At 37.7% G+C, this 24,455-nt stretch overlaps 1 protein-coding gene across 1 annotated transcript in view; it reads left to right on the top strand.

Moving 5' to 3' along the window:
• Positions 1–24,168, top strand: part of Pcsk1 (proprotein convertase subtilisin/kexin type 1) — a 49,263-nt gene extending 25,095 nt beyond the window's left edge. Inside the window, exons 7-14 of the mRNA XM_013022020.1 lie at positions 1,370–1,542; positions 3,678–3,890; positions 6,184–6,284; positions 14,588–14,821; positions 16,128–16,285; positions 17,522–17,655; positions 19,213–19,374; positions 21,304–24,168. Of these exons, the coding sequence (XP_012877474.1) occupies positions 1,370–1,542; positions 3,678–3,890; positions 6,184–6,284; positions 14,588–14,821; positions 16,128–16,285; positions 17,522–17,655; positions 19,213–19,374; positions 21,304–21,678 (1,550 nt within the window). The 3' untranslated portion in view covers positions 21,679–24,168. The remainder of the gene's footprint in view (positions 1–1,369; positions 1,543–3,677; positions 3,891–6,183; positions 6,285–14,587; positions 14,822–16,127; positions 16,286–17,521; positions 17,656–19,212; positions 19,375–21,303) is intronic.
• Positions 24,169–24,455: the final 287 nt, after the last annotated feature.

The following is a 24,455-nucleotide window of genomic DNA, read 5'->3' as shown; positions in this document are numbered from 1 at the left end:
GCTGTAGCTCAAGTGGTAGAGCGCTCGCCTTGAGCTGAAGAGCTGAGGGACAGTGCCCAGGCCCAGAGTTCAAGCCCCACGACTGACAAAAAAAACAAAGAAAAAAACCCACAAGACTTTCACTAAACATGTCAATTATATGTTCATTTACCTTTGTTCCATAATAAATAGTAGCATGAAAATCTGAGGTTGTACACTCTATTGCTCTATTAGCCTGAAGCTAGGAATAACCAGGTATCTGCCTGTACTGTCCAAATTGCTTTTCCATTTCTGGCTTTTGAATTCATGAGTCTGATGATAGGTGACAGCGTGTTGGAAAACACAAAGAGCTACCACGTCCACCTTCTCCTGATGAAAAATGATTCCCCCGCCGGAGTGAAGTCTGTGGCAATGATTTCATCCTTGAGATTATTTAGAAGAAAAAGCAGCATATTCCCTGAAAATGTTTCTTAGCAAACACATAAAAGAATGGCCTCTGGGTTATTTTTAATCAGTGCTTAGAAACAAGAGTTCTTTCCCTATTTGTTAGTTTCCTATTATGGAATGGATCTTTTCAAGCTGCACAGTTTCCCATCAGGGTCCTTGTATGGCCACAGCCATTTGTAACACAGTCATGAGCAGGTGCATTGAGGGAAGGCTGTTTGATTTCTTTTTTTCTCTGAAAGCTTTTCTATTATTATGTTGGGTCAGAGAGAGGGAGGGAGGGAGGGAGGAAAGGAAGATATTTATAATTGATTGGCAACCATAGCCACTTCCTCTCCCTCAAGGATACTACTTGCTTTCAACCTCAGGGGTTTTACTGGGAACAGAGCCTTGACAAACAAACAAGCAAGGGAACAAAGACTGCACAGCTGCTACACAATGCATGATATCATCTCTAAAGGGCAGATAGTGAAGTTTGCAGGGTCACTGACTTCCCTTCCCTTCTGGGATGGGTAGCTGGGTCACAGGCATTGAAAACATCCAGAGGTTATCTTGATTTGTTTTTCTTTTAGTGCTCAGTATGTACTTTACTGTAAACACGCTTATCGATATTAATTCATTGTACAACCATATTTCATCTTGACATGTCCATAGATGTGTGCACTGTATCTTCATCAGACTCAACGTCTCCACCATTCTCCCTCCTTCTCTCTTTCCAAAACTACTACCTGCAAGCTCTGTTGTTTCTTTTTCATAAGGTACTAAAAGTATTTCTACAGTATTCACCCTCCTTTACAACTTCCCCTCTCCATTACTACCCTCATTCTGGACAGAAACTGATTTTGACTCTTTTTTAGTTCTTTAAAAATAAGAATAAAGAGCAATCTGCTTTTCTGTAGGTCCACACTGGTATCAACCTTTGTGTTTGTTTCTTTGCTTTGCTCAGGCATCAGAATGCTGGATGGCATCGTGACGGATGCTATTGAGGCCAGTTCAATTGGATTCAACCCTGGACATGTGGATATTTACAGTGCAAGCTGGGGCCCTAATGATGATGGGAAAACTGTGGAGGGGCCTGGTAGACTAGCCCAAAAAGCTTTTGAGTATGGTGTCAAACAGGTAATATGCTTTACACAGACTCACACATGAAAAGAAGGGAAAAAACTTAGGCTCCATGGGAAAGAAATGATGGTGAAATCCTTTTCTTCTCACCTTTATTAAAGACTCTTCTTAAACTTTTTTTTTGTCTGTTGTGGGGCCTGAACTCTGGGCCTGTGCACTGTCCCTCAGCTCTTCAGCACAAGGTTAGTTTTGTACCACTTGAGCCACAGTGCCACTTCCAGCTTTTTCTGCTTATGTGGTGCTGAGGAATCGAACCCAGGGCCTCATGCATGCAAGACAAGCAGCCCTCTTCTTAGACTTTTTGTTTAATTAACATAAATATGCAGTCCTTCCTACTAGGAAGGAAGACTCTGCATCTCTTTTCATAGTAACTTATAGGTAGTTCACAGTGTTTAATAAGTGCATAAAGCTGGAGTGTTCATGATAGAACTGTGGTTTACCTAGTAAGTCTGAGACTCTAGATTCAACACAACATTACAAACAAAGAAAGAGATGGAGAGAAAGAGAGAGAGAGAAAGAGAAAGAGAGAGAGACAGAGAGAGAATGAAACTGGCATTCATGGCTTATACCTCTAATTCTGGGTACTTGGGAGGCTGAGGGCCAAGGATCATGGTTCAAAGCCATCCCAGTTAGAAAAGTTTATAAGAACTCTTATCTTCAATTAACTAACAAACAGCTGGAAGTGGAGATGTTGTTATTCAAATGGTAGAGTTCCAATTTTGATCAAAAAAGACAAGTGAGAGCATAAAGCCCTGAGTTCAAATCCCATTATCAGGACCTGAGAGACAGGAAGAGAGAAAGAGAGAAGGAGAAAGAGAAAGAATATATATATATATATGTATATATATAGACATATATATATATACATATATATATATATACAGAAAAATTTATAAAGTATGTGATAATCCCAAAGTATATGTTTATAAGTTACATATTTATTTATATTTTATACACACACATATGTACATGTGGGATTAAGCCTAGGGCCTCACATATGCTAAGCAACCATTGTACCACTGAATAAGCTGGTGAATTTCTTGGTAAAATCTTCCCAATTTTAAACACAACTAGAAAGCCAAATCATTCTTCAGAGGAATGGAAGCTCAGGGTTACAGACCTTCCTTGTTTGGGTTTAACATGGAACAGAGACCCATAACTTTTAAGATACTTTAAAAATACCCCTTATGTCCTCCACCTTTCTAATTTTTCTGCTGCTTTAGTGTCTTGTTTTTTGCAGGTCCTGGGGCTTAAACTCAGAGCTTGGGTGCTGACCCTGAGCTTCTTTTGCCCAAGGCACATGCTCTACCACTTGAGCCACAGTACCACTTCCAGCATTTTTGGCAACTTATTGGAGATAAGAGTCTCATGAACTTTCTTGCTTAGGTTGGCTTTGAACCTCAATCTTCAGATCTCAGCCTCCTGAGAGCTAGGATTGTATGCGTGAACCACCAGTGCCCAGATTTCTCCTTACTATTTTGAAAGTACATTCTCCAATACAACAACGTGTCACCTTCCTCTACACGGTCCCTCTACATGGGCCTCATTTGTCATTCTGTCACTTGGCTCTACATTCTTGCATAGATTCTAAGTCCTTGCACTTTACAAGCAAAGACAAAGGTAGAAACTTTGGAGGACACAGATTGAAAAATCATAGAAAGAGTGGCCTTGACGAGTTCCATTCAGTTGAAGAGTTCCTTTAATACAGCTGCCAAGCAGTTCTGAATAATGCCTGATTTTGTCATTCTATCAGTCAGGCAGAAGACTGGAGCAGAAAGAAAGAGAGGGAGTTCAAACATTCAAGTACAGTGTCAGACGCTAAGGGAAGAGTGGCAAAAATTGTGAACAAGTGCTAAAGGCTAGATTTTGAATCTGCATAATGAAATAAAGAGACAAAAGTGCTTGCTCTGCCCCACCCTATAGAGGGCACAGATTGTGGAAGGCTGTCAGGACCACAATATCTTAGCTTATAATGTTCAGATTAGTGAGATTTCTGACACTGATGCTAGAAGATGTAGGGTGAAAGATAAAGCTCTAATAATTGCAAAGCTCGTGCACGTATTTATGGAAAACTTCCTTGGATGACCCCAACAGATGATAATAGATGTCACATATTCTGGTTTTTCCTTTAGGGGAGACAAGGAAAGGGTTCTATCTTTGTCTGGGCTTCTGGAAACGGAGGGCGCCAGGGAGATAATTGTGACTGTGATGGTTACACGGACAGCATCTACACCATCTCCATCAGCAGTGCTTCCCAGCAAGGTCTCTCACCCTGGTATGCTGAGAAGTGCTCCTCCACACTGGCCACCTCCTACAGCAGCGGGGATTATACCGACCAGAGAATCGTATGTTGCATTTGTCTAAGTATCTCTGTCTAGGTAGGAAAGCATGACTGGTGTTCAGAACAATCCTGCAAACTGACCTTTGATAGAATTGGTTTGCTTCAACTTAATGTTTCAGCCAGGGAGACTGATGCTTACTCACTGGAAAGGCTGGCCCATATTGGGACATTTTCTCTCCAGGGATAATGACACTTCTGCCAAGATGATCTTGCCACTCTCATTTTTTAAACTCAGCCCTGAAAAACCACCAAACCTGTCATTATATACGGCAGAGTCTCCAAATGGCTTCTCTGCTGGTCTGATGCTTCTCTGCAAACAGGCTAAAAGGAGATTTTGGGGTTGTAGGGGATTTGTCACCCTTGTACTTACTGATCCTTTAATAGCAGGGATAGAATCTGACTCACCCTTCAGCAAATGATAAAAATACAGTATCTGTACCAGTGATGCTTCCAAAGAACAGATGACCTGAAGGGAAATAACAGTCTCAATTTCCCCCGATGTGAACTTCACAGCAACTGGGCAGGCAGCTCAGGGAGCTTATATGCTCTGAGAATGCCGGCAGTCCCTGTTTGCACTGACCTGCGCCCTGGGCCTTACTTCTGAGAGTCAGAAGGCCTAGGGAAATTACTAGATTTCCCTTCAAGGATATGATGATGAAGGCTTTGAGAACAAAGAGAAGCACTTCTAATTAAAAAATTCCAAAGCCTCAAAATTAACCTTGGACACAGAAAACCCCACATAGCTTAAATTATGTAGATTCGAATCTCAATAAAATAACAGGTTACAATCCAATTAGATGTGCAGAAACCCCCATAACAATTACCTTGGAATGTATACACAATTCCCATTAATGGCATTTCAACATAATGATGAGCACTAATACCATCTTCACATAGGATCACTGTTCTGTAACTCTGAGTATTTCTGTAACTAAAGGCAGCAAAGCTGTGTCTCCACTTAGAAGTGCCAGATTCCTCACAAACATATTCTATGTCCAGTTACTTGAATAACAACAGACAGTGACATTCTACCCAAGGCTTCTTTATAGCAGGCTTTCGCCTTTGAAAGGGGCAGATTCTTCACTTGTGTTCTAAGCCTCTGGCTCTTTCCATTTCCCTGGGTGACCAGAGCTGCCTTTAGAAAATGGCCTGTTACGATTTCTAGAATCATCATTCCACAGCCTGCCCCTTATCTGCGCCACCTGGCACCCGAGCAGGAGGAAGATTTTCTACCTTTGTAAAGATCCCTTCATAGGTAAAGCAGCTCTGAAAGAGACAGCTGGTGGATTCTATTTGAGATCGTTCCAGCTAGTTCCACATGGCTTTTTTTTCCCCCTTACGCAAGCGTCTTCCTCAGTATAGTCACCTCTGGGAGTTTATTTGCGTCAACAGGTAAAAAGGGCATCTTTGCTTCTGCAACTCTCTGAGGAGCACAGCCACTACAGCGTGAGAAATCCATGACTCTAAGTGGGAAGCCAAAGGAGGTGCTAATAGAATATGTTTTTTTACACCTTACTCCTACACACTGAAATCTCTAGCTAAAAATTACAGCACTGCTGCACGGATGGGCAGCTTGTTAGGAGTCCTTTCGCCCAACTGTCTGTTCAGCCGGCAGCACTCAAAAGTCCTTAATGTAGACTAATTGGAAATCTTTTTTTGCTTCATCTCAGTAACTTCATTACCTCAGAGTTACTCTACATAATTCTTTATATGCAGTAATATCCTGCATAAAATGCTTTCACACTATTTCCATCAAAGTGAAAATGTGGAAAACCATTACTAATTGTCCAATCTACTGAACAGGGAGTGCAAACTATACTAAGCAACATCTGTGTGAGCATTTCATGTGGCAAAGATCACATCTCTGTGCCATAGAGGCAGACAGATTATCTATCGGAAGGCCAATGGGAATTTTGCATGAGGCAGAATTTCTAAATTTGCCAGACCAAACACAATGGACCCGATGATTAATGGGCCAGTATGATTCACAGGATTTTGAAATAGTTCCTTTTTTATAGACAGCATTTCGTTTGGGAATCACAGAAGAGAATATTCATAGTGGGAGTGTTTCATCCCCAGAAAAGGCATCTTGCTGCCAGAATTACAGACAAGTTGCATATAGAGGAAAGTGAACTAAAATATCAGCAGATGGCAAACATCCGTTCATGGCTTAGAGGAGGAAGTGGAGAATCGAATCAGCTGAGTTTCCTGTTCATAGCAGATGCAGGTCTCAGTATGGCTACCCTGTCACCCTCCTCATGTGTCCCCATCTTTCTCTCCTTCCTGATGCCATCCAGACAAGTGCTGACCTGCACAATGACTGCACTGAGACCCACACAGGCACCTCGGCCTCTGCACCCCTGGCTGCTGGCATCTTTGCTCTGGCTTTGGAAGCAAAGTAAGTCCCAGAAAGCTGTTCATCACCTTTTCACTGACACTATTTCTTCTTTCTAGTAGCATACATTATTTCCCAAATAGGTGGTTACTGGAGAACAGTTGGAAAACTGCACAAAACAAGGCAAACTCTCTTTCTGCCTCTTAGAGATAACCATTCTTAACCTGTCAATGTAGATTCAATAGACAAAAAAATGTGGGACCTGAATATATGTATATATATATATATATACATATATGTATGTATAATTTTGTAATCTATTAATCCACCTAACAATATATTAAAATTACTTTCTCCTGTCTAAGTCAACATTCCTTAGGCTTCAAAAATTCAGATTCTTCTCCTAGTCCTCTTCCCAATGAGTTACAAGGCATTCCTATCAGGAAGAAATTTGTCCAAAATAATTTCCTATGGGTAGTATTTGCAGTTCTAGTGCAGTTCTGAGGACTCTGGAACTCCCCATGGAGATGGGTCAGAGTTCTGAGACATATCAAGATGAGATGCAATATTATGGTACTTATGATCCCAGACCATAGCCACAGAGAGATGTTAAGGGAAAACTATTCTTAAAATTGGAAGTCTAGAGCCTTTCTTCTCAACTCAACACCTGTGAGATGCATGAAAATATAATTAGCCAGGCCTTGACTATTTTTGACTACTGACCAATATCATGTAATATTTACCTGCATAGCCAAAATAGTTGTAATGTTAATTTCACATAAGAACTGACAATTTTCTGGCCATGATGCCTCAAGCCTGCAATAGTAGCTATTTGTGAAGCAGAGATTAGGGAATTGCATTTTTAGGACAGTCGCAGCACAAAAAGTTTATGAGTCTCCATCTCATCCAATGGCTTGGTCCCTGACATGCACCTGTTTCTCCAACTTCCAGGGAAGCACAGTGGCTGAGTGCAATGCTGTGCACCTGTCATACTTAGTCACAAGGGAGAACCGAAGTAGGTTCATAGGCCATGCTTATCCTGGGCATAGAGCAAGACCCTACCATGAAAGCAATCAGTAGAAACAAGGATTGGGCTAGAATTATGGCTCAAATGGTAGAATATCTACCTGAGTCCAGTATTACAATAAATAAATAAATTTACTCCACTGTTTCTAAAGCTGTAACTCTTCTTTTTTATACCTACTTTTTTGTTTTCTGTTTTTTTCTTTATTGAGATTAAGTGATGATACATAAATTTCACAAACTTCATAGTATTGTGGGATAGTGATATTTAGCTAAAGTTACAAACACATTTTAACCTTCACAAGGCGCATTGACATTATCTTGGTCTATAAAGTATATGAACTCTACAAACTTTGACACTACAACTATTTTTTTTCCAAATCAGGTAATATGTACATTTCTTTCCTTTTGCTTAGTGTGAGCTGTTCCCTTTTTCACTCTCATTCCCTCCCTCCCATTGCTGCCCTTGAGTTGCTTAGTTCACTCTCATCAATGTCCAGTGCGGCTGATGGGACCCTCTGCTGTATTTTTTCAACCGTTTCCCTCTGATTTTGTGCCCTTCTCCTAACTTCCCTCATATGTGCACATGTATATACTATATGTGAGGTCAAGAACATGGGGTCATCTAAAAATGATGTGACAAATTAAGAAGAGGTCCTTTGTTTCTTGAGTTCTGTTTACTTTGCCATATTTCCTTGCATTTTGGATTTAAGCCTTCTTTCTATATAAGGAAAAAGTTATTGAAGCATGATGTTGCCTCATTAATCTCATTTTTCTCTGATAGACTCTTCCTAAAACCAGGAGCTGTACTGCTATAAAAATGTATGGGTGTTATCAATGGGTCAGTGAATCACTACTGCTAAATGCACATACAGTTGTTTAAGGATATGTGAATGGAATATTTCTGGGGAATGACTTGTGAGTTCTAACAGATTCTTATAGTACACTTAATTTAAAAGGCATTAAGAGTCTATGCTCCTCTCTGTGTATAAGACGTTAATTTCCCTCATTTTGATTTCATTCACAGTAAGGTAGACATGATCTTTCTTAACATTTATATCTCCCCTGCCATTGTACATTGATTATTGAGACATCTGTTCTCAATGTTATGCTTCTCTGAACCTGAACTCTATTCAATGAGTATTATGTCAAAAAAAACAAATGACAGATTCAAACCTTTATCCTTAGACACTTGAGAGTGAAAGAATCGCTCACATAAAACGTGCACAGTCAGTCAAGGCACAACTATGGAGACTGACTAAACTTGTCAAGAGTAATGACGTTCAATACTTACCGGGTTCTTTCTGCTAACTTTTACATACAGTGTATGTATATAATCCTCACAACATTCTTATGATATAGAAATTATTAGTTATATTTTACAAATGAAGCAATTGAACCTTCAATAGGGTAAGAAATGAAACCCAGGTATCACAGAAATATTTGAACTCAGGACTGTTTAACCCCAAAGCTGTGCCATTATCAACTACACTATGCTGCCTCCCAAAGTCCTGATAGGGACTAGAATGCTGGGTGAAAGCCTGTTGTCCATCAAATAAAGGAAGGCTAAGAAGATTGAGGCTGTTATAAAGGAACATGACCCATGCGTTCCTTTACTGTGTTTCATTGAATGTGATATAGCCAGAGGAAAGAAAGGAAGAAAGGGAAGGAGAAAGAAAAGTTTCTAGCTGAAATGTGTACAGAGGAATGCTTTCTTTTTCTAGGACACCTTGAATACCAGTGCATGTAATTAACACCAGGGAAGTTTATTTATCATGCTGATTCCCAGTTTCTACTGCTAGCAATGCAGATCCTGAAGTTTCTGGTATGCATCCCAGGATACCCCATTTTTAGCAATTATCTCAGGTAGTTTAATGCTAGTACTTTTAATCAAAACTTTGAGAACTGCTATAAAGAAGTATATTTCCTACAATTTTATCCAGCTGTGATTGTGAAGCTATCCATAAGGGCACTTAACAGGCAAATCCTGGAGAGAAATAAAACTAAGAGAAGAAAATTCTTTTCATAAGCCCCTGTAGCACCATCATTAGTATGTAGTGAATACATCTAAGAAAGCTGGCAGACAATAGCTTCAATCTCCAGAGCCAAGATCAAAAGAATCAGAATAATTTTTAATAAAGGAGAAAAATTCTGAAGTGAACCATTGAATTTCTTCATACCTTTAGAGCTGTTAAGCAAACAGCTGACCCTATCTTCATTTTTTATTAAAGTCTGGAGAGAAAGAAATGAACTTTCAATGTTTCATGAAGGCTTTGGGGGGAAACTTATAACAAAAATCCATATGGGTTATGAAATTTTGAAAAGTCAAAAGTTAGTAAACCTTCAACTTCAGGACCCATGTAGATAAAATTAGAAGCCAAACTAGAATGTTCCTAAGAACTTTCATTGTAGAGTTTTGTCTCCAGACTACCTACCTCACTTCTAATTATAATCAAAGCTTTACTTCCATGTTTAATCCCACTAAGCTTATTTTCTATTAACACATTTTTGATTAGCAGTGCAATGCAGTTTAAATTTTTTAATTATTGTGGATACTGTTGCACACTAATTAACAAGGGAAGGCTGTCAGAGAGAGTGGCACTATTGTTAGCAGAGCCTTTACATCTATGGGATGCAAGAACATAAATGAGAATAACCCAGCTAAGAAAGTAATTTTCCTCATTGTGTGACAATGATGTTCCGTAAATATTTTTCCAGGGCTAGATAAAAAATTAAGAACATTATAATAACTACAACTAAATATAAAATAAACGCTCTACTATAGAAATACATAAAGCCAACATGTTGTGTACAATTACTGTGGTTGCTAGTACCCAACCATATGCCCTCTGAATACCTTTACCACCCCCATCCCTCTTCTACGTCTCTACCCACACTGGTGATCCCTGTGGAAAACATTTTTGTTGATCACACTGATGGAAGTTTTTATTCAAAACTCCTCTAAAAAAATTTAGAGAAACATGCATTTCAATAAAATGCTTCATGGACAGAATAAGTATCTACCTTGAGAAAACTGCCATTTCTGCTCTAGTAGCTAATCATGCCTGAATGTGGAATCCTTGACAAAGAAACAAGAACTACAAAGAGATATTTATAGCTGGGAGCCAGTGGCTCACACTTGTAATGCTATCTACTCAAGAGGCTGAAATCTGAGGATTGTGGTTGGAAGCCAGTCTGGGCAGGAAAGTCCATGAGACTCTTATCTCCAATTAACCACCAGAAAACCAGAAGTGGTGCTGTGGCTCAAGTGGTAGAGTTGAACCTTGAGTTGAAGAGCTGAGGGACAGGGTCCAAGCCCAGAGTTCAAGCCCAATGATGGACCAAAAAAAAAAAAAAGAGAGAGAGACAGAGATTTGTACTATTAGACATATAGAAGAAGATCTGGATACTTAGGAATTCTAGGAATTGTCATTTTTTTAACACTCTACATTAGAGATGAATAACCATCGGCTGTCAGAGTCACAGTGCACAGTTCTTTAGAAGTAGAATACAATGTATTGTGCTTTCTATTGCTTCCTACTATAACCCCATGATTTGAAATGACATGATTATCTTAATTGTTTATATGTTCATTATCTTTATTTTTAAAAACTCCTTTTTTTGCTATAATACAGAACTGGATAGGCTTTATATTTTTTTAATATAATTATTTTAAAATGTCCTATCTTCAAATATTTTCATCAGTAAGACTGTGGAGGGGCTCAGGACTTTCCATTACTTACAGGTGACGGTGTGCAGGTAAACCACCTGCACAGAATCACTGAGCTGGCATTGTCAGTCATTCTGTCATCTGTCAGTCATTCTCAGGAGTTAAATGCTATGTTTTGCATAAATCAGTTTGGCTGAATAAGAGTATGAAAACCACCAGGCATTGGCGTTCCTATTTAAAACAGCAAACTAAAATGAAAGAGTTAAAATTTCATCACCTACTGCTGTGGCAAAAGCCAGATTATCAAACTAGAGAAAACATGGACTAGTGGGGTTCGGATGGGCCAGAATGGACATGGGCTTACTGTTGAAGGAGCCCCAAACAAGAGGCTCCAACACTTGTCTTATGGACCCTGTGGTGTGAATACAGAGAGGGCTTGAGAGAAGATTGAGGGAAGATAGCAGTGGACAAGTACAGGTTACTGAGTTTGAGTGGGGAAAGTATTTTCAAGGATTTCCCCCTGCCTCCTTAAGAAGCTTTCACAGAGGTGTCTAAAGTAAACTTCCACCTTTGGGAAGGTGGAAGTTAGCCTCAGGCTAAGTGACCTGAAAACAAAGGCTTTCACCAGAAAGCGTTAGAGACTTCTATACAAAGAGCACTAGAGCCCTGAGTGCATGTAGCCTTGAATTAAACTCCCTTCAGAGACAGATACACAAGCTATGTATTGAATCTCCTGCTAGCAGCAGGTTTAACCACACAGCCTACCAAAGAAAGTCTTTATTTTTTTTTGGGGGGGGGGATGCGGTCATGGGGCCTGAACTCTGGGCCTGGGTGCTGTCCCTCAGCTCAAGGCTAGCGCTCCACCACAGAGCCACTTCTGGCTTTTTTCTTTTTTGCTTATGTGGTGCTGAGAAATCGAGCCCAGGGCCTCATGCATGCAAGGCAAGCACTGTACCACTGAGCCACCTTCCCAGCCCCCAAAGAAAGTCTTTTTTTCTACTTTTATCATCATTATTATTATTTTATATTTTTTATTGTAAAAATACTGTACAGAGGGGTTACGGTTACACGAGTAAGGTAATGAGTACATTTCCTGTCAAGTCTTGTTACACCCTCCTTTGTTTTTTTCCTACCATCCCTTCGCTCCCCACCTCCCCAACCCCAACCCCCCTCTATGTTGTAAAGTTCATTTTCAACATAGTGTCTTGTACATCTCATTGTTACAATGGGTCAACCTGTACCCTTATTTCAGCATTTTGTATTTCCCTTCCCCTCTCCAAATTAGAAAAATGTATATACAAGATGCAAGGCATCGGAATCAAATACAGTGAAAACAGGTATTATACCAAAAGACACAAAAAAATCACATAGTACATTATAAGTACATTAAAAACAATAGCAAGAAAGAAAAAAAAACTACTTGTGTCCCTATCTTGGGGTTCATTTCGCTTAACATTAGAAAGAATGACATTGCCCCATTTGTTAGGAAATGGAAAGACTTGGAAAAAATTATATTAAGGATAGTAAGCCAGGCCCAAAGAAACATAGGTCCCATGGTTTCCCTTATTTGCAATAACTAGTACATATGTAGAACAAGTAAGAGCTATGTACATATGACTGTATAAGATGATGTTAAGTGAAAGGGAAGTCTTTATAATTGTCTTTGGTCAGGCCAGAAAAAAAAAAACAGCAATTTTCAAGCAGGAGCTTAACTTCTCAATATTTAGAAGTATGCATTGCCTTTTTTTGGTTACCAGGGTATTATTGTTTGGGGGATTGTATGTTACTGGCTCTGGAGAGCAGCAAATTCAGCCAGACCCCCCTGATGATTGTTCTACAGTCCTGTAGTAAGATAGGAACCTTATGGAGTAAACTCTAGGGCATTATGACTTATAATAATGCTCCAGGGAAATAATGTAGGTCTCCAATGGAAGGAAAAGCTTGAGGTCTGGAAACAATCTAATTGTTTGTAGCCATAACATTTGAAATTATAGCAGGCTATTTAATGTAGACATATTCATTTGATCATTCAAACTAACCAAGTTTATCCAGCATACACTCTTGTGCCTAGCATTCTTCTGAGTGTTTGGCACACAGGGAACAGAAGAAATAAAGTTTTGACCCCTTCTCATGTTAAATCCTAGCTAGCGTGACAGACAATAGACAAAACAAGTGAATTTGCCCAGTAGGTGATCATGCTACAGTAAAGAGAATGTTTAGCAATAGAAGAGTCTGTGGGGAAAATTGAGATTGGTCTATAACAAATCCAACAATCCTTTGCATTTCCAATTTATTCATATTACTGCCGAACTAATCTTACCAAAATTTTTGATTTTTACCATTTCCTTGCTCAGACATCCTCAAGGATCCTCACTACCCAAATGCTAAACTCCACTTGGTGGCATTTCTTCTTGTGGTCCTTATTGCTCTGTAGCCATATTTATTCCTTGTTGCCTCTCTGTGCCAGTAGAGCAGACTGTGATATATTAAGTAATTTATTAAGTCATGAACATAACAATCAACAAATACAAATACTAACAAATGGATTGTAATCATCTTTAGTAGGAGGAAAAAATCCTTACATATGCCTACAATTTTTGTTCCTTGTAAATATAAGCTCATGTAGTTTCTTTGTGCCTATGTGCACTTAACCCGCATTCATGCACTCGTGCTAATATTGGGCTTGTACTCAGGATCTGGGTGCTATCCTGTAGCTGTTTTGCTTAAGTCTGGTGCTGTACCACCATGAGCCACAGTGCCACTTCCTACATTTTGCTACTTTATTGGGGATAAGAGTTTTACAGACTTCACTCCATTTTCTGGCTTCAAACAGCCATCCTCAAATCTCAGTCCACTGAGTAGTTGGATTACAGGCATGAACTGCCAGCGCTCAGCTTCTTATCTTTTTTTTTTTTAATATGTGATCAGTCTTCAATATCTTCCAAGGTTCAGTTCTAGGAATTTCTGAAGGTATAAAAATCTGTAGATGCTGAAATCTCTTATAGAAAATGGTGTAGTATTTGTAAACAATTTAGATGAATTCTCCTATAATTTAAATTATTTCTAGATGACTTATAATAGTTCAGATAATGTGAATGCAATGTTATACTGTATTGTTTAGGGAATCATGACATGGAAAGTATTCAGTATAGATGCAATATTTTTTCAAATATTTTTGATCCATAGTTGATTAAATCCAAGAATGTGGAACACATGTATGTAAAGTTGACTGTGCGAAGAAAGATGGCAGTGTTCAGGTTGCTAGCCTCTTTCTTTAAAATGTGATTTAAGAAAAAGCCAAGACATGGTCTGTGAGTTTATAACACTAAATGTACTAAGCCATGGATAGCATAAGACTGGAAGATAGCATAATAGAGCAAATGTTACCATTTATTTTTTCCAATTAAATGTAAATTAGAAATCACATGCAAAGGTTTATGCTTCTATGAGGCTAAGGATTGAGTGACACTCATAGTACATATTATGAGTGGGAGTTTTTAATATTGTATTTTGATTTCTAAATTTTAAAAAGTATGCCAGTAGCCCCTAAAATAAGCACAGTTACAAAAGGCATTTTATAATCCCTGAATGGAAGCGCTTAGTTTTAGTACTTGCTTTTATAAGGAAATGCCATTATGTTACTACAAGATGTTTTGTGTCCCTTCCCCTCTAGCCCAAACCTCACTTGGCGAGATATGCAGCACTTGGTTGTCTGGACCTCTGAGTATGACCCATTGGCCAATAACCCTGGCTGGAAAAAGAATGGAGCAGGCTTGATGGTGAATAGTCGGTTTGGATTTGGCTTGCTAAATGCCAAAGCTCTTGTGGATTTAGCTGATCCCAGGACTTGGACCAGTGTTCCTGAGAAGAAAGAATGTGTTGTAAAAGACAATGACTTTGAGCCTAGGTAAGTACTTCCAAGAGTTTTAGGTGAATATATGTCCATGACACAATTTGGTTAAGATTCTTGTTACTCTATATATAATTATACTTTTTCACATCTACCCTTCTTTTAAGTAAGTGGAGATAGAGTTTTCCAGTGTCCTCTATGGCTCTCTATGAAGACCATGGAAAGACCAGAGCAATGAACTCCGTTAGCATATTTTCATGCTCTTCTTACAGACTACCTACCACAGAAAATTAAGAATGCACCATGTTTTATGTACCACTTAGGAAGATCATTGCTCAACCATCAGTTTTTGTTTTGTTTTGTTTTGTTTTTTTGGTCATGGGGCCTGAACTCTGGGCCTGGGTGCTGTCCCTCAGCTCTTCAGCTCAAGGCTAGTGCTCCACCACTTAAGCCAAAGCTCCACTTCTGACTTTTTTTCTGCTTATGTGGTGCTGAGGAATCGAACCCTGGGCCTCATGCATGCAAGGCAAGCACTCTACCACTGAGCTACCCTCCCAACCTTGCCCCCTCACCCCCAACCATCAGTTTTAAGATTCATTCTCAGCTCAATGATATAATACTATTTTTTCAGTCTTAGGACTGATGAAATTTAGTTCTTGCTAACCAGTTCCCCTATATCGAGAACATTTACTTCTATGTGATTCATGACTTTTCTCCCTTGTAAGTTCCTTTGTCATACTCCTTTTATATAGACTATCTCTGGTTTATCATATCTGACCATATAAACAGAATCTGCTATAGATATTTTGTTTCAATTGAGGGAATCCTATGTTTCTGAAAATTCACTCACACAAAATAGCTAAGCCATGGGCTGGGAATGTGGCTTAATGGTAGAGTGCTCACCTAGCATTCATGAAGTCCTGGACTTGATTCCTTAGTACCACATAAACAGAAAAAGCGGAAAGTAGCACTGTGGCTCAAGTGGTAGAGTGCTAGCCTTGGTGCCCAGGCTCTGAACTCAAGCCCCAAGCCCCACAAAAAATAGCTAAGCCTGGAAAGATTTGGGAGTAAGTCTTTATGGATAAAATCTGTTTTTCTTCAGAGAATCTTTTTGATATTGTAATGATCGACCCTTTTCACAAATCCAAGACAAATCCTCCTAAATTTGATTCTCCAGCAAGAAATAACACATTTAAATATTTGTGTGTCTTGATATTTTATTAGATATTAAATTGATATATAGTTCATCATAAATAGGATTCTACTCATATCAGGAAGGACAACAAGCTGAGTATGTAGTGAAAACTGATGTAGATATCTTTGCGTACACTTTATTCAAAGTTGATCCTTTAATGGTATTTAGAGCCCTGAAAGCCAATGGAGAAGTTATCATTGAAATTCCAACAAGAGCTTGTGAAGGTCAAGAAAACAGTATCAAGTCCCTGGAGCATGTGCAATTGGAAGCAACAATTGAATATTCGCGTAGAGGAGACCTTCATGTCACCCTTACTTCAGCTGCTGGTAAACAGTCAGACAAAATTCTTTTAACCTCTTACAATTTTGAAATCAATGCTTTCAAATCAATGACTATTCTTGTTTATTTATACAACTAAATCTCCTAATAGGTGTGTTCAAATATTAGCAGTGCACTAATTTTCCTTGGTGTTAGTTTTTCTCTGCCCTGCTCATTCTCCTGGACTCTTAAGTGAGAAAAGAATGTGGCCTATTCATGTTAATTAACTTTTTAGAACTCATACATCTTCAAACTATACTTAATTACCTGTGGTACTGACCTACTTTTCATTTTCTATTCCTTAGGTAACACGTTAGTGAAAATTAGTCTCATTAATAATGAACAAAACCTACAGGTACATCTAAGATATAAAAGAATCCATTGAGACATTCAGAATTCTGGTCCATAAAAGAAGATAGAGAGACTAATAAAATCTCCATGATAATATGAGTAAGGCTATATAATATATATGAACATTTGCCCTTTTCCTCATAGGGTCTTAAATAACAGAGAGGTATTAATCTAGAGTCCAACCAGGCATTGTCCCAATGCAGTTTCAAATTTTGATAGGATTCAACTGACTAAATTCAATTTCTATAGGCAAAATTTGAGGAAAGCTGAGCTTTCCTTTTAGTATATTAATTCTTAGATCTTTGAAATAGGCTCTGTTACTTAGAATGTAATAAAATTTGTTGATATATAGACTTGAAAAATTAGTAGTTCTTACTACTGGTTTTTAGGAGATGAATAAATTGGTGTATTTTAGTGAATAGATGAAATTATTAACAGTACTTAAGAAATAAGTAATACATTATTTAAATAAGTTAATTCTTATATCTTCATTAGTGTTTAGACTTAAGCACCTATCAAATTTTCAAGATTTTCTTTTATATTTAAACATGATTCTGCTATTAAAATGCATTTCACATCCTTGACTCCATTCTTCAATCTTAGTCATAAATGTAGTGCTCAGGTCTTAACTGAATAAATCTTAACATGTTCCCTTACTATTTTTCTACAGTATTACTGAAGACTTATTACTGCAAGGCAGCATGCTAACTATTATAGACCAAAATGTTTTCATTTATCTCGTGAATGTCTCTATCGTTGTCTTAATACTAAAAGGGAAAAATTGAAGGACTGATCTCTTCTAGTTTTCCTTTCTAGTTATGAGATGCTAGAGTGCATCCTACTATCAAAGTTGTTAAGACACTGATTGATTTGTGTTTGTTGTATTTAAACAGGAACTACCACTGTCCTATTGGCTGAAAGAGAGCGGGACACATCTCCTAATGGCTTTAAGAATTGGGACTTCATGTCTGTTCATACATGGGGAGAGAACCCTATAGGAACGTGGACTTTGAGGATTACAGACATGGTAAGAATGAATAAAAGGTTGAGGAAACATGAGCTCACTTTTCCACACTGTAAAGCACTTTTACAGTTTGTATTATCATTAATCAGGACCCTAGAGAGTTTTACTACTCTTTAGTAGACATAATAGCATAGTGACTAGAGCCCTGCCACCTAATAGAACTGTGGCTCAAGTGGCAGCCTTGTGCAAAACAGCCAAGGGCAGCACATAGGCCCTAAGTTCAAGTCCCAGTGTCAGCACTTTAAAAAAGTTTAATATTATGAAAGGTATCTTTTATTTATTTTATTTCATTTTTGCCGGTTGTGAGGCTTGAACTCTGGACCTGGGCGCTATCCCTCAGCTCTTTATTCAAGGTGAGCACTCTACCACTTGAACAACAGCGCCACTTCCAGTGTTCTAGTGGTTTATTGGAGATAAGAGTCTCATGGACTTTCTTTGAACCGTGATTCTCAGATCTCAGCCTCCTGAGTAGCTAGGATTACAGGCATGAGCCACTGACACCCGGTGTAAGTTATCTTTTAAAATATGACTTTTTTCCAGTCTCTGTCATGAAAAAACCTAAAACCTTTTTTGAGTATTCCTGATATAGTTCTAAATTTTTGGATTAGAGATGCTCAGCTCATACAAATTTCTAAATTAGGAGCAACTTGGAATTTTGAAACCCTATCCCAGATGTTTAAGTAAAAGATCCTGTACCTGTAAATACTATTTAATATGTTTTAATAATTTTAATACTTAGACACAATAATGAAAGAACAGAGCCAGAATATCTAAAAAAGATAAATATAACTGAATTAGTTATTTTTGCATAGTTTCTCTAACACATTCTCCATAGGTAAAGAATATAAATGAACAGTGCTTCACCTGTTAATTCTTCATCAGTTGTTTTTTTTTTTTTTACCTCTGATTGCTTTGAGATGAAATTGTAATAAATATTGACAGCAGATTTCAGTGCCTAGAAAACTTTTGAAAAGGAATTGCTTTAAATTCTAAAAGATATCAGAAAATTATATAGTCATTGTTACCTGATTTTTTTTCCAACGAGAACAAGTTTTTCTTCATCTAAAGATGCCTAAAATTGTTGTTTAGAAGTAAAAGTTTCTCATGAGACCAAGAAAATGTTCCTTGTTGGTGATACTGTTCTTGAATTTATCTTCAATTCTTTCATTCAGTTTCACAGTCAGGAAACGAAGGGAATCTATTTACCAAAACAGGCCTACTTTGTATCAAATCTCTAAAGTAAGGCACTGTGCATTTAGGTTTTTCTTAGATATCTATTTCAGATTTCAGAGACAGTCAACTTTCCAAGGACACAACCAATAGAATAAAAATAACAAAAAAGAGAGCTCTTTTTTTTTATTAAATGATAGATTACGAAAAGATTGAATTTTAAGCCACTGAATTCATAAGAAAAGAATTCAATGGTTTCTTTAAAAAAAAGAGCTCTGAACACAGAATACATAATACACTTTAAATTAGATGGTAATTATAATATTCTTTTCTGATATTTTGGATGAATTTGTTAAAAACAGACTAAAATACATGTTGCTTATTCACTAGTCTGGAAGAGTGCAAAATGAAGGAAGAATTGTGAACTGGAAGCTGATTTTGCATGGGACCTCTTCCCAGCCAGAACATATGAAACAGCCCCGTGTGTACACATCCTACAACACTGTTCAGAATGACAGACGAGGAGTGGAGAAGATGGTGGACATAGGAGAGGTCTGTGTGGCTCTACAATTTGCATGCTCTCTGTTGAAATCTCCTAGTCAATGTGTGAGTGAGGGTGCATCAAACATTCTGGCAGGTAAGGATGAGATACTCATGTGGAGGAAGGATGTGGAAGTGGTAAGCTCTTTATTTCCCCCGTGGATGAAACTGTCTTCTTCATTTTTGTTCTTTAATCAAGAATTTATTCATTGTAGTTGATAAATTGAAGATTATTAATTCCCTAACATGAATTTTATCATTTGTGATGAAGCAAATTATAAAGAAAGCTCTTTACTCATAATAACATATGCCTAATATTTGTATGGCAGTTATATTTAAGCATTTTCCACATTGTCTCAGCTTGCCCTATATCTTTGTAACCTAGGAAGAATTAGACATTAGTGTGCCCATTTTACAGAAGGAATGCCAGTGCTCAGGCAACCAAACCATGTAGGCTTCTCTTTAGTGATTTTTGTTTAGCAATTAGCACTTTACTGACACAATTTGGCACCACTAAAGGGAGCTGTTCACTCACTGGTGGCTCACTCTTCCCATCATAGCTACTCAAGAGGCTGAGATTTGTTGATCATGGTTCAGAGCCAGTCAAAGTCCACTGGAATCATAGGTTCTCTTATAAAGTTTTAGAGGCTGGTGAACATAAGCCACTCATGCTCTCAAGTCTCAGGAGCTGCTACTTTCTCTTCTATCAGTAGATAAAACTTACTAGAAATCTTTCTTTATCCCCAGTAACTGGCACCATGCTTCAAATGTGCCTCAAATCTACCATTCCTCAAATGATAGGTTTTCAGAATTTCCAAAATGGCCTGCCTTGAATAGGTTGAGCTCTGTCCTGGATGTTTTAGAAGGTACGGAACCATAGTATTTACTCAAAAAAACATAGAGGCTATTTTTTACTAGAAAGAAACCAACTCTAGACTCTGGCCAAAATTTTATTCTGGCCAAATTTATGTTCTGCTAATTAGCTTCCCTCCTGAACCTGAATCCAAAGGGCCTCTGCTCCACAACACCTTTTAAAAATGGGTTAATCTTTTGAATATTTCTCTCATTTTGATTTCTTCAAAGGAATTAATAGGAACCTTACATTATTAAAATACTGAAATACAGCCAGCCCTTCAAATTCATGGGCTCTCTATTTTGAACTCAACCAAGTGCAGATAAAAAAATATTTGGAAAAATGTGTCTTTACTGAACGTGTGTAAGCTTTTTCCTTCCTATTGTTACCTAACCAATACAGTACTATTTACATTATGTCAGATATTATGGTCACTCTAAAGATGATTAAATTGTACAAGAAAATACGTGTAAAACAAATGTATAAAAGCAACCACAGATCTTGGTATCTAAAGAAAGTCATGGAGAACAACTGTTTTTCCATAATAGTTAACAAAAAGCCACTTTCCTGATCTCACCAGTTCCTTTCCATCTAGCCCAGCACATCTGTCTCTCCCCTAGGGTCTTTTTACAATTCAGTAGCTTCTCACAGAGCAACAGGCCTCTAGAAAGCTGCCACTGTACCCAGCCACTAGTTGGTGCATTATACATGAATTGGTGAATATTGAATAGCGTCTTCTTCCCAAGGATTCCACCATAGCAGTGAAGGAAACCAATATACAGTAAGCATTCACCCATGTGTTCTGATCAGCTTTCAAAAACATCACAAGTGGAGGCATTCTAACTCTTATTTTACAGGAAATTCACAAGCACATTAAAATAGTTGCCAAAGGTACAATAGAACATGGAATGATGAGAACTGAAACAAGCCTGTGTGATTCCAAGCCTTGTGTGCTTTTGGGCGCCTCTGCTCTCCAAGTTGCCCCTCAAGGGATATTCAGGGTTTGTTCTAAGGGTTACAGCTGGCTTGCCTGGCCCGGCTGTAAATGATGAGCTTTACCCCTTTGTTGACAACATTCTGTATTTTAGGAGAAACCTACAGAAAAGAACCTGGGTGAGAATGCTCTGGTTTCCAAAAGCCCCAGCAGCAGTGCGGGGGGCACAAGAGATCAGCCAGCAGAAGCAGCCCCTTCTGAGGCCATGCTGCGACTCCTACAAAATGCATTCAGCAAAACCTCACCACCGAAGCAATCACCAAAGAAGACTCCAAGTGCAAAGCTCAATATCCCTTACGAAAATTTTTATGAAGCTCTGGAAAAACTGAACAAACCTTCCCAGCTTAAAGACTCCGAGGACAGTCTGTACAACGACTACGTTGATGTTTTCTATAACAGGAAACCTTATAAGCACAGAGATGACCGACTGCTGCAAGCCTTAGTGGACATTCTAAGTGAGGAAAATTAAAATAAGTGGATGGTCCCAAGTTGGAAATATTCACACATCTTCTTTTTCTTTAGATTATTTTTTTTTTTGGCCTGGATCTGGAGTGGTTGTGTTGGTATTGTCCCATACTTAAAAACATCTTTTGTGCTGCTTTTGCTTTTTCTCTGCAAACTGTACTTTGGAAAGCAATGAACTCCAATAGGAAATCCAACTTCCAAAATTGATCCCAGCTCTTTAAAAACATGTCTTCCCTGCCTACACATGTGAAGTGTTTTGTCCTTTCCTCAGTCACCATTGACGTAGGATCTCTAGGTACCATTAGAATGACCTCCTGAATCCACATTTCATTTCTCACAAGAAATGGAAAAACCTGAAAGATCCATTAATTTGAAGATGTAATTTAAAGATGAAGGAGGAAGAAAACTCTCTATAGCTTCTTTCCTCTTTGCCATGTTTTTTTTTCCCCTTACGTTTTGATGCCAAAGAAATACTTGCAAAGTATCTAATGTGAAAGTTCACAAGGAGTCCCATTCCCTAGGTATTCCAAAGTACTACTCATTGCAGAAGTGACAATCTGGTCATTAGAGAAAAAGCCTGGACTATTTAGATCTACAAACTGATCTTGAAATCTGTGTTATCTGGCTAGAGACCTCAGAGAATATAAAGGTAGCTATGATTCACACTATTTACTCTGTCTTCCTCTATTTTTCCCTTCTTCCTTGTTTGGCTTCTTAGCTAAAAACTCAATATTGAGATAACTAATTCATAGCACTGACTCAGAAAAAAAAAACTTACACTTAGGCTCAGGAAATTCTTAGTCATAAATTTGTTTAGCTACCTTTATCTTTAGAACCAATCTAACAAGAGAAAAATATTCCTGATGGCAAGAAACAATGCCAGTTACTTTTTCTTAATTGTATTCATGAGAACAGATTGTTCTGGACTTTAGCAACTGAATATTCATCCTTGGGTACAACAGGATCTTTTCTAATCTGATAGCTGATGGCATCCTTTTCGTATCAAATTGCTTCCATGTTTCAAATTAGAAAACTGACTTTATTTGTCCCTCCAATAGATTTTATTTTATTTAAAGTATGCTTTTAAGATTGAGGGTTAGAAATTATTGAAAATGTGAGATATAACATAAAACTTGATCTCTAGAGCTATCTTCCCTCGTGGCAACACTAGATTTGAAGTCCAGGTCCCTTGGTCTGCTTCACAGTATGTATAACCACTATATTCATGACTGGTCTGTATAAATAGGCATTTGATTTTGTCCACTCCAGCACTAAATGAATATGTACATAGTGTAAATATATTAAGTAAAAGACTATCTTAAACTTCTTTCAGGCAGGCTCTGTCATTAATAATTTATGAGTTTGCTATGATTAAATAATTTATCTTTATAAGCAAAAACATATTTTAGATGCTGAAAATATCTTTGAGATCTACTTTGAATTATTCACTTGATCTCATCTCACCTGGATGTTCATTTCTGCTATTCATGAATTGCCAGCTCCTTGGCTTCTCTTTCTTAATATGGCAATGAACTCTCTAGTCGCCCACAAAGCTGACATCTACAAGTGAGTTTCAGATTTCAAATCTTCTATAAAATTTGAACATGATTGATAAGGCCACAAGGCCACGTGTTTATTTACTTTGATTTCGGGTGTAGCCCCTTGAATTTGTAGAGAACCAGGTTATCTCCAGAGAAATGCCCAGGAAGCCTAGAAGGTTTGCAGTAACACTTTGTCCTGTTTTCACATATTATTTGATATAAAGTGTTAGATAGTATTTTGACTATCTGAATATTTAAGCATACCAAAAAGTATTAAAACTGAACAGGATCTAAGAGTTATTAAATTTCAATGAAAACCTTTTACCCAGAGAAGCCAATGAGTAGTGATAAATGACAGAGTTGGAGTTAAAAACCCATCCCTTTCCTGCTCTTAATCTGCTGACTATATGGAGCTTTTTAAAATCCTTCCTGCCTTTTCATGTTTAAACCCAAACCAGATCATTGGATTATAGCCAAAGGTCCATTCTAGAGAAGCTTTAATATTTAGATAAAAATTATGTTTGAATGTTTCCAACCTGGAGTATATTGTTCAGTCATAAAATATTTTTGTCGGTCTTTCTTAGTGCCTATGTGGATTTTTTGTGAAAATGTTAAAGCAGAAGATTATATCATAGTTCCCTTGGAATTTTAAGCTCTATTTTCTTTACAGGTATTTATAATGTACCAATGCTTTTATCAAACAGAATTTTGAAAGGCATAATAAATTATATTAAAGAACTAAATGTTTTCGTGAGAGTAAGAAAGTTTCAGCCAATAAAATATTTTTTGAAAGGCATGTTCTTCTGTCAATGAAAATACTATATATACATATATGTATGTGCTATGATATTGAAAGTGATGTTTGTCTAATATTCTAATACAATTAATAACTGAGCTTACCATTTGTGGTCCTAGCATTTATAAGGGAACTCCCAATACACTTGGTGGATTAATCAGACCATGTAAAATATGCTTTTAAGTCAGAAGAATAAATGTTTTCTCACTATAGAAAAAAGAAAAAAATTCATGTCTCCAACAAAAATAGGATCCGCCTTCTTTCTGTATTCCCCAAATGGATAATAAAAAAGAAAAGTAGAAGGTTTGTATTAAAAAGCTAATTACATCTCCTTTAGGAAAATAGGCTTTCCAGGAGGCAAATTACAAAGCTACGTGAATAAGGCATGTTTCATTTGTCCTACCTAGCCAGACTTTCACTCTCTTAACAAAAAAAGGTTCTGTG

This window comes from Dipodomys ordii, unplaced genomic scaffold (genome assembly GCF_000151885.1).
Source record: "Dipodomys ordii isolate 6190 unplaced genomic scaffold, Dord_2.0 Scaffold59, whole genome shotgun sequence".
NCBI lineage: Eukaryota > Metazoa > Chordata > Mammalia > Rodentia > Heteromyidae > Dipodomys > Dipodomys ordii.
The sequence above is the reverse complement of the archived record's forward strand: the minus strand, read 5'-3'. Positions and strand labels throughout refer to the sequence as shown.